This window comes from Eleutherodactylus coqui, chromosome 1 (genome assembly GCF_035609145.1).
Source record: "Eleutherodactylus coqui strain aEleCoq1 chromosome 1, aEleCoq1.hap1, whole genome shotgun sequence".
Taxonomy (NCBI): domain Eukaryota; kingdom Metazoa; phylum Chordata; class Amphibia; order Anura; family Eleutherodactylidae; genus Eleutherodactylus; species Eleutherodactylus coqui.
Window position 1 is genome coordinate 17,063,453 of NC_089837.1, and position 11,599 is coordinate 17,075,051.

The following is an 11,599-nucleotide window of genomic DNA, read 5'->3' on the forward strand; positions in this document are numbered from 1 at the left end:
CTTGTCTGTACAGTAGGTACTCCTAGGACCCCCTATAAGGACAGCATGTGTGCCCCTTGTCTGTACAGTAGGTTCTCGTGGGACCCCCTATAAGGACAGTATATACACCCCTTCTTTGTACAGTAGGTACTCCTGGGACCCCCTATAAGGACAGTATGTGTGCCCCTTGTCTGTACAGTAGGTGCTCGTGGGACCCCTTATAAGGAAAGTATGTGTGCCCCTTGTCTGTACAGTAGGTACTCGTGGGACCCCCTATAAGGACAGTATGTACGGCTTTGTCTGTACAGTAGGTACTCGTGGGACCCCCTATAAGGATAGTATGTGTGCCCCTTGTCTGTACAGTAGGTGCTCATGGGACCCCCTATAAGGACAGTATGTGTGCCCCTTGTGTGTACAGTAGGTACTCCTGGGATCCCCTATAAGGACAGTATGTGCGCCCCTTGTCTGTACAGTAGGTACTCCTGGGACCCCCTATAAGGACAGTATGTACGCCCCTTGTCTGTATAGTGGGTACTCATGGGACCCCCTATAAGGACAGTATGTGTGCCCCTTGTCTGTACAGTAGGTACTCGTGGGACCCCCTATAAGGACAGTATGTGTGCCCCTTGTGTGTACAGTAGGTGCTCGTGGGATCCCCTATAAGGACAGTATGTGCGCAGCTTGTCTGAACAGTAGGTACTCGTGGGACCACCTATAAGGACAGTATGTGCGCCCCTTGTCTGTACAGTAAGTACTCATGGGACCCCCTATAAGGACAGTATGTGTGCCCCTTGCCTGTACAGTAGGTACTCGTGGGACCCCCTATAAGGACAGCATGTGCGCCCCTTGTCTGTACAGTAGGTACTCGTGGGACCCCCTATAAGGACAGTATGTGCGCCCCTTGTCTGTACAGTAGGTACTCGTGGGACCCCCTATAAGGACAGCATGTGCGCCCCTTGTCTGTACAGTAGGTGCTCATGGGACCCCCTATAAGGACAGCATGTGCGCCCCTTGTCTGTACAGTAGGTGGTCCCCAGAAGGAATATCTATTTGCAGTATGCTGCTTATTGTAACTCGTAACGTTATTGGATATCATTGCTTGCTGTCAGTGAATGGAAATGCTGACTAAGAAGTTGTCTGTGATCTGCACTCACCTGAGAGCTCCTCGCCATCCACCTTCCTTCTCTTCTCTCCATGTCCGGGGGGAGACCATGGCCGCTCCTCCTCCTCTTCATCAGAGTCCACATAGATGTAGTCTGTCACAATATGGAGACGAGCAGGTGAAATCAATGCACTGTGGAGGTCACTGTTATCGGGGCACTGTGGTTATCACTGTTATGGGGGCACTGTGGTTATCACTGCTATGGGGGCACTGTGGTTATCACTATTATGGGGGCACTGTGGTTATCACTGTTATGGGGGCTCTGTGGTTATCACTGTTATGGGGGCACTGTGGTTATCACTGCTATGGGGGCACTGTGGTTATCACTATTATGGGGGCACTGTGGTTATCACTGTTATGGGGGCTCTGTGGTTATCACTGTTATGGGGGCTCTGTGGTTATCACTGTTATGGGGGCACTGTGGTTATCACTGTTATGGGGGCTCTGTGGTTATCACTGTTATGGGGGCACTGTGGTTATCACTGTTATGGGGGCACTGTGGTTATCACTGTTATGGGGGCACTGTGGTTATCACTGTTATGGGGGCACTGTAGTTATCACTGTTATGGGGGCACTGTGGTTATCACTGTTATGGGGGCACTGTGGTTATCACTGTTATGGGGGCACTGTGGTAATCACTGTTATGGGGGCACTGTGGTAATCACTGTTATGGGGGCTCTGTGGTTATCACTGTTATGGGGGCTCTGTGGTTATCACTGCTATGGGGGCTCTGTGGTTATCACTGTTATGCGGCACTGTGGTTATCACTGTTATGGGGGCTCTGTGGTTATCACTGTTATGGGGGCACTGTGGTTATCACTGTTATGGGGGCACTGTGGTTATCACTGTTATGGGGGTACTGTGGTTATTACTGTTATGGGGGCTCTGTGGTTATCACTGTTATGGGGGCACTGTGGTTATCACTGTTATGGGGGCACTGTGGTTATCACTGTTATGGGGGCACTGTGGTTATCACTGTTATGGGGGCACTGTGGTTATCACTGTAACGGGGGCACTGTGGTTATCACTGTTATGGGGGCTCTGTGGTTATCACTGTTATGGGGGCACTGTGGTTATCACTGTTATGGGGGCACTGTGGTTATCAGTGTTATGGGGGCACTGTGGTTATCATTGTTACGGGGGCACTGTAGTTATCACTGTTATGGGGGCACTGTGGTTATCACTGTTATGGGGCACTGTGGTTATCACTGTTATGGGGGCACTGTAGTTATCACTGTTATGGGGGCACTGTGGTTATCATTGTTATAGGGGCACTGTGGTTATCACTGTTATTGGGGCACTGTGGTTATCACTGTTATGGGGGCTCTGTGGTTATCACTGTTATGGGGGCACTGTGGTTATCACTGTTATGGAGGCACTGTGTTTATCACTGTTATGGGGGCACTGTGATTATCACTGTTATGGGGGCACTGTGGTTATCACTGTTATGGGGGCACTGTGGTTATCACTGTTATGGGGGCACTGTGCTTATCACTGTTATGGCGCACTGTGGTTATCACTGTTATGGGGGCACTGTGTTTATCACTGTTATGGGGGCACTGTGATTATCACTGTTATGGGGGCACTGTGGTTATCACTGTTATGGGGGCACTGTGGTTATCACTGTTATGGGGGCACTGTGGTTATCACTGTTATTGGGGCACTGTGGTTATCACTGTTATGGGGGCTCTGTGGTTATCACTGTTATGGGGGCATTGTGATTATCAGTATTATGGGGGGCACTGTGGTTATCACTGTTATGGGGGCACTGTGGTTAACACTGTTATGGGGGCACTGTGGTAATCACTGTTATGGGGGCTCTGTGGTTATCACTGTTATGGGGGTACTGTGGTTATTACTGTTATGGGGGCTCTGTGGTTATCACTGTTATGGGGGCACTGTGGTTATCACTGTTATGGGGGCACTGTGGTTATCAGTGTTATGGGGGCACTGTGGTTATCATTGTTACGGGGGCACTGTGGTTATCACTGTTATGGGGCACTGTGGTTATCACTGTTATGGGGGCACTGTGGTTATCAGTGTTATGGGGGCACTGTAGTTATCACTGTTATGGGGGCACTGTGGTTATCACTGTTATGGGGCACTGTGGTTATCACTGTTATGGGGGCACTGTGGTTATCACTGTTATGGGGGCACTGTGGTAATCACTGTTATGGGGGCTCTGTGGTTATCACTGTTATGGGGGTACTGTGGTTATTACTGTTATGGGGGCTCTGTGGTTATCATTGTTATGGGGGCACTGTGGTTATCACTGTTATGGGGGCACTGTGCTTATCACTGTTATGGGGGCACTGTGGTTTTCACTGCTATGGGGGCACTGTGGTTATCACTATTATGGGGGCACTGTGGTTATCACTGTTATGGGGGCTCTGTGGTTATCACTGTTATGGGGGCACTGTGGTAATCACTGTTATGGGGGCACTGTGGTAATCACTGTTATGGGGGCACTGTGGTAATCACTGTTATGGGGGCTCTGTGGTTATCACTGTTATGGGGGCTCTGTGGTTATCACTGCTATGGGGGCTCTGTGGTTATCACTGTTATGCGGCACTGTGGTTATCACTGTTATGGGGGCTCTGTGGTTATCACTGTTATGGGGGCACTGTGGTTATCACTGTTATGGGGGCACTGTGGTTATCACTGTTATGGGGGTACTGTGGTTATTACTGTTATGGGGGCTCTGTGGTTATCACTGTTATGGGGGCACTGTGGTTATCACTGTTATGGGGGCACTGTGGTTATCACTGTTATGGGGGCACTGTGGTTATCACTGTTATGGGGGCTCTGTGGTTATCACTGTTATGGGGGCACTGTGGTTATCACTGTTATGGGGGCACTGTGGTTATCACTGTTATGGGGGCACTGTGGTTATCACTGTTATGGGGGCACTGTAGTTATCACTGTTATGGGGGCACTGTGGTTATCAGTGTTATGGGGGCACTGTGGTTATCACTGTTATGGGGGCACTGTGGTTATCAGTGTTATGGGGGCACTGTGGTTATCACTGTTATGGGGGCACTGTGGTTATCAGTGTTATGGGGGCACTGTGGTTATCATTGTTACGGGGGCACTGTAGTTATCACTGTTATGGGGGCACTGTGGTTATCACTGTTATGGGGCACTGTGGTTATCACTGTTATGGGGGCACTGTAGTTATCACTGTTATGGGGGCACTGTGGTTATCATTGTTATAGGGGCACTGTGGTTATCACTGTTATTGGGGCACTGTGGTTATCACTGTTATGGGGGCTCTGTGGTTATCACTGTTATGGGGGCTCTGTGGTTATCACTGTTATGGGGGCACTGTGGTTATCACTGTTATGGGGGCACTGTGCTTATCACTGTTATGGCGCACTGTGGTTGTCACTGTTATGGGGGCACTGTGATTATCACTGTTATGGGGGCACTGTGGTTGTCACTGTTATGGGGGCACTGTGGTTATCACTGTTATGGGGGCACTGTGGTTATCACTGTTATGGGGGCACTGTGGTTATCACTGTTATTGGGGCACTGTGGTTATCACTGTTATGGGGGCTCTGTGGTTATCACTGTTATGGGGGCATTGTGATTATCAGTATTATGGGGGGCACTGTGGTTATCACTGTTATGGGGGCACTGTGGTTAACACTGTTATGGGGGCACTGTGGTAATCACTGTTATGGGGGCTCTGTGGTTATCACTGTTATGGGGGTACTGTGGTTATTACTGTTATGGGGGCTCTGTGGTTATCACTGTTATGGGGGCACTGTGGTTATCACTGTTATGGGGGCACTGTGGTTATCAGTGTTATGGGGGCACTGTGGTTATCATTGTTACGGGGGCACTGTGGTTATCACTGTTATGGGGCACTGTGGTTATCACTGTTATGGGGGCACTGTGGTTATCAGTGTTATGGGGGCACTGTAGTTATCACTGTTATGGGGGCACTGTGGTTATCACTGTTATGGGGGCACTGTGGTTATCACTGTTATGGGGGCTCTGTGGTTATCACTGTTATGGGGGCACTGTGGTTATCACTGTTATGGGGGCACTGTGCTTATCACTGTTATGGGGGCACTGTGGTTATCACTGTTATTGGGGCACTGTGGTTATCACTGTTATGGGGGCACTGTAGTTATCACTGTTATGGGGGCACTGTGGTTATCACTGTTATTGGGGCACTGTAGTTATCACTGTTATGGGGGCACTGTAGTTATCACTGTTATGGGGGCACTGTGGTTATCACTGTTATGGGGGCACTGTGGTTATCACTGTTATGGGGGCACTGTAGTTATCACTGTTATTGGGGCACTGTGGTTATCACTGTTATGGGGGCACTGTGGTTATCACTGTTATGGGGGCACTGTGGTAATCACTGTTATGGGGGCTCTGTGGTTATCACTGTTATGGGGGTACTGTGGTTATTACTGTTATGGGGGCTCTGTGGTTATCACTGTTATGGGGGCTCTGTGGTTATCACTGTTATGGGGGCACTGTGGTTATCACTGTTATGGGGGCACTGTGCTTATCACTGTTATGGGGGCACTGTGGTTATCACTGTTATTGGGGCACTGTGGTTATCACTGTTATGGGGGCACTGTAGTTATCACTGTTATGGGGGCACTGTGGTTATCACTGTTATGGGGGCACTGTGGTTATCACTGTTATTGGGGCACTGTAGTTATCACTGTTATGGGGGCACTGTGGTTATCACTGTTATGGGGGCACTGTGGTAATCACTGTTATGGGGGCTCTGTGGTTATCACTGTTATGGGGGTACTGTGGTTATTACTGTTATGGGGGCTCTGTGGTTATCATTGTTATGGGGGCACTGTGGTTATCACTGTTATGGGGGCACTGTGCTTATCACTGTTATGGGGGCACTGTGGTTACCACTGTTATTGGGGCACTGTGGTTATCACTGTTATGGGGGCACTGTAGTTATCACTGTTATGGGGGCACTGTAGTTATCACTGTTATGGGGGCACTGTGGTTATCACTGTTATGGGGGCACTGTAGTTATCACTGTTATTGGGGCACTGTGGTTATCACTGTTATGGGGGCACTGTGGTTATCACTGTTATGGGGGCACTGTGGTAATCACTGTTATGGGGGCTCTGTGGTTATCACTGTTATGGGGGTACTGTGGTTATTACTGTTATGGGGGCTCTGTGGTTATCACTGTTATGGGGGCACTGTGGTTATCACTGTTATGGGGGCACTGTGGTTATCAGTGTTATGGGGGTACTGTGGTTATCATTGTTACGGGGGCACTGTGGTTATCACTGTTATGGGGCACTGTGGTTATCACTGTTATGGGGGCACTGTGGTTATCAGTGTTATGGGGGCACTGTAGTTATCACTGTTATGGGGGCACTGTGGTTATCACTGTTATGGGGCACTGTGGTTATCACTGTTATGGGGGCACTGTGGTTATCACTGTTATGGGGGCACTGTGGTTATCACTGTTATGGAGGCTCTGTGGTTATCACTGTTATGGGGGCACTGTGGTTATCACTGTTATGGGGGCACTGTGCTTATCACTGTTATGGGGGCACTGTGGTTATCACTGTTATTGGGGCACTGTGGTTATCACTGTTATGGGGGCACTGTAGTTATCACTGTTATGGGGGCACTGTGGTTATCACTGTTATGGGGGCACTGTGGTTATCACTGTTATGGTGGCACTGTAGTTATCACTGTTATTGGGGCACTGTGGTTATCACTGTTATGGGGGCACTGTAGTTATCACTGTTATGGGGGCACTGTAGTTATCACTGTTATGGGGGCACTGTAGTTATCACTGTTATGGGGTCACTGTGGTAATCACTGTTATGTGGGCACTGTGGTTATCACTACTATGGGGGCACTGTGGTTATCACTGTTATGGGGGCACTGTGGTTATCACTACTATGGGGGCACTGTGGTTATCACTACTATGGGGGCACTGTGGTTATCACTGTTATGGGGTCACTGTGGTAATCACTGTTATTGGGGCACTGTGGTTATCACTGTTATGGGGGCACTGTGGTTATCACTACTATGGGGGCACTGTGGTTATCACTGTTATGGAGGCACTGTGGTTATCACTGTTATGGGGGCACTGTGGTATTCACTGTTATTGGGGCACTGTGGTTATCACTGTTATGGGGACACTGTGGTTATCACTGTTATGGAGGCACTGTGGTTATCACTGTTATGGGGTCACTGTAGTGATCACTGTTATGGGGGCACTGTGGTTATCACTGTTATGGGGGCACTGTGGTTATCACTGTTATGGGGGCACTGTGGTAATCACTGTTATGGGGGCTCTGTGGTTATCACTGTTATGGGGGCTCTGTGGTAATCACTGTTATTGGGGCACTGTAGTTATCACTGTTATGGGGGCACTGTAGTTATCACTGTTATGGGGTCACTGTGGTAATCACTGTTATTGGGGTACTGTGGTTATCACTGTTATGGGGGCACGGTGGTTATCACTGTTATGGAGGCACTGTGGTAATCACTGTTATGGGGGCACTGTAGTTATCACTGTTATGGGGGCTCTGTTGTTATCCCTGTTATGGGGGCACTGTGGTTATCACTGTTATGGGGGCACTGTGGTTATCACTGTTATGGGGTCACTGTGGTTATCACTGTTATGGGGGCACGGTGGTTATCACTGTTATGCGGCACTGTGGTTATCACTGTTATGGGGGCACTGTGGTTATCCCTGTTATGGGGGCACTGTGGTTATCACTGTTATAGGGGCTCTGTGGTTATCACTGTTATGCGGCACTGTGGTTATCACTGTTATGGGAGCACTGTGGTTATCACTGTTATGGGGGCACTGTGGTTATCACTGTTATGTGGGCTCTGTGGTTATCACTGTTATGCGGCACTGTGGTTATCACTGTTATGGGGGCACTGTGGTTATCACTGTTATGGGGGCACTGTGGTTATCCCTGTTATGGGGCACTGTGGTTATCCCTGTTATGGGGGCACTGTGGTTATCACTGTTATAGGGGCACTGTGGTTATCACTGTTATGCGGCACTGTGGTTATCACTGTTATGGGAGCACTGTGGTTATCACTGTTACGGGGGCACTGTGGTTATCACTGTTATAGGGGCTCTGTGGTTATCACTATTATGGAGGCACTGTGGTTATCACTGTTATGGGGGCACTGTGGTTATCACTGTTATAGTGGCACTGTGGTTATCACTGTTATGCGGCACTGTGGTTATCACTGTTATAGGGGCACTGTGGTTATCACTGTTATGGGGGCACTTTAAGCATTAATATCGCTACTTGTGGTGAGTGATCGGAGACACTGCTTGTAGTAGATGTCCCTTGGCTCACCTGACAGGTGATGTTCTTCATCCACCTTCCGTCTTTTCTCTGAGGCTCCAACAGTAGAGCTTGGCCCCTCCTTCTCATCTGGCCCCTCCTTCTCCTATGGCTCCTCCTCCTTCTCCTCTGGCCCCTCCTTCTCCTCTGGCTCCTCCTCCTCCACACAGATGTAGTGTGTTATAAGATGGGTTGGAGGTGAGCAGAGGAGATACACAGGAGTCTCTGTCATCCCATATCTGTCACCTGCTGGCGATGATGTATCTTACAGAGTTAATGACCCCCTTGTTGGCACACAAATGAAAATAACAAAGTGTGTGGGCAGCCCCAGAAAAACCCAATCTGGGTACCAAATGCAAGAAGCAGATAAGAGTCTACACCGCACTCCCACAGAAGTCCACGTAATGTAGAAGAGAATCCTGGCAGCATGTAGAGGGGCTATATATGATGTACTCGTTATTCTCCCATCACACACTTCTCACGGCCGATTCGTCGCTGTCTCTGCGTGATGGGGAATAATGATTACATGTTATATAGCACATGCTGACGGGATTCTCTTCTACATTATGTGGACCCCTTGTCGTCACTGTGACACTCTGGGGCCGATGTCCTTCCCATCCCCCTTACTGCCATTGACACATGATGTACAGTCTCCGCCGGTGAGTGCCACTTACCCCGGAGGTGCTTGTAATCTCTCTTCTCCCTCTCCTCTCGGGAGTTCTCTTCATCATCGGACCCCACATAGATGTAATCTTATAAAAGAGAGAGGCGTGAGCGACATCACTCCCTCCTAGCTCCTCCTCTATGGCCCTCTGACAACTCTAACGGCTCGGACTATTACATTTGTCTCTACAGTCCCCTCATGTTAATCTCTCAATTAGTGATCCTAACTCTTCAGAGAACTGCAGGTGAAGCGTGTGTCTGACCGTCGCTCCTCCTGACTCCTCCCTATACGGTACATGAACGCTCTTCTTGTGCTTTCAACGGGGAGGGGAGTAAGTTGCTGCCAGGCCCCTTTGTCCCCTCTCTCCTCCCAGACTCCTCTGTCCCCACCAGAGTCTTCAATCTCCTCCAGACTCCTCTGTCCCCTCCAGCCCCCTCTGATGCCCTCCAGACTCTTCCGTCTCCTTCTATCACATTCCAGACTCCTCTATTCTCCTCCAGACTCTTCTTTGCCTCCCTCCTGGATACTTGCTCCCCTCCAGACTCTTCTGTTCCCTTCAGACAGCTCCGTCTCCTCCACATCCCTCTGTTTGTTGAAGACTCCTTTGTCCACCTACAGATCTCTCTGTTTGGTTCCAGACCCCTCTGCCAAGCTCTGGCCCCCACTGCGTCGCTCCAGACCCCTCTGCCCTGCTCAAGACCCCTCTGCCTCGTTCCAGACCCCTTTGCCCTGCTCAAGACCCCTCTGTCTCACTCCAGACCCCTCTGCCTTGCTCCAGACCCCTCTGTCTCACTCCAGACCCCTCTGCCCTGCTCCAGACCCCTCTGCCTCGCTCCAGACACCTCTGCCATGCTCCAGACCCTTCTGCCTCGCTCCAGACCCCTCTGCCATGCTCCAGACCCCTCTGCCTCGCTCCAGACCTCTCTGCCTCGCTCCAGACCCCTCTGCCTCACTCCAGACACCTCTGCCATGCTCCAGACCCCTCTGCCTTGCTCCAGACCCCTCTGCCATGCTCCAGACCCCTCTGCCTCACTCCAGACCCCTCTGCCTTGCTCCAGACCCCTTTGCCTCACTCCAGACCCCTCTGCCTCACCCCAGACCCCTCTGCCTCGCTCCTTACCCCTCTGCCTTGCTCCAGACCCCTCTGCCTCGCTCCAGACCCCCCTGCCTCGTTCCAGACCCCTCTGACCCGCTCCAGACGCCTCTGCCCCGCTCCAGACCCCTCTGCCTTGCTCCAGACCCCTCTGCCTCGCTCCTAACCCCTCTGCCTTGCTCCAGACCCCTCTGCCTCGCTCCAGACCCCTTTGCCTCACTCCAGACCCCTCTGCCTCACTCCAGACCCCTCTGCCTTGCCCCAGACCCCTCTGCCTCGCTCCAGACCCCTCTGCCTTGCTCCAGACCCCTCTGCCTCGCTCCTAACCCCTCTGCCTTGCTCCAGACCCCTCTGCCTCGCTCCAGACCCCCCTGCCTCGCTCCAGACCCCCCTGCCTCGCTCCAGACCCCCATGCCTCGCTCCAGACCCCTCTGACCCGCTCCAGACGCCTCTGCCTCGCTCCAGACCCCTCTTTCCTCCTCTAGACACCTTTGTCTCCTCCAGATTTTCCTGTCCCTAATGCTGGTGCCTCATCTGGGAACCCCTGACAGCTCTAACACCTTGTAATACTGTATTATATTTTGTGGCCCCCTTAGTACAAGCACTGTATTAAACTAGTGAAGTTAGCTTAAGTGTCTCCTATCATCCCCTGATGCCACCATCACATGGACACTGTGACTACGGCTGTCTCACCTTTCGGGTCCTGTAGGTTGTGGCTCCTGGGATCGTTCCATTCTGTTGTGTTCTTCATATCACTATTCATGGTCTCACTGTGAATGCAAACGTTTCTGGTTAAAGACGTCCCCCATTATACTATACAACAATACAACACAGATGTAGTACAATCAGAACAAGCTAGATACAGCACATATACCACAGTGTAACAGGTATATTATAATACAACACAGATACAGTACAATCAGTACAATATAGATACAACACATATACCACAATATACCAGGTATATTATAATACAACACAGATAGAATACAATCAGTACAATATAGATGCAACACATATACCACAATATACCAATAATATTATAATACAACGATAGAATACAATCAGTACAATATAGATACAACACATATACCACAATATACCAGGTATATTATAATACAACACTGATAGAATACAATCAGTACAATATAGATACAACACATATACCACAATATACCAGGTATATTATAATACAACACAGATACAATACAATCAGTACAATATAGATACAACACATATACCACAGTATACCAGGTATATTATAATACAACACAGATAGAATACAATCAGTACAATATAGATACACCACATATACAACAGTATACCAGGTATATTATAATACAACACAGATAGAATACAATCAGTACAATATA

The 11,599-nt window shown here is 49.6% G+C and overlaps 1 protein-coding gene across 1 annotated transcript in view; it reads right to left on the reverse strand.

The window, feature by feature from the left end:
• Positions 1–10,989, reverse strand: part of LOC136579966 (DNA (cytosine-5)-methyltransferase 3A-like) — a 50,271-nt gene extending 39,282 nt beyond the window's left edge. Inside the window, exons 1-3 of the mRNA XM_066580533.1 lie at positions 10,920–10,989; positions 9,144–9,221; positions 1,134–1,235 (exon numbers count right to left, since the gene is read on the reverse strand). Of these exons, the coding sequence (XP_066436630.1) occupies positions 1,134–1,235; positions 9,144–9,221; positions 10,920–10,989 (250 nt within the window). The remainder of the gene's footprint in view (positions 1–1,133; positions 1,236–9,143; positions 9,222–10,919) is intronic.
• Between the last annotated feature and the right edge of the window lie 610 nt (positions 10,990–11,599).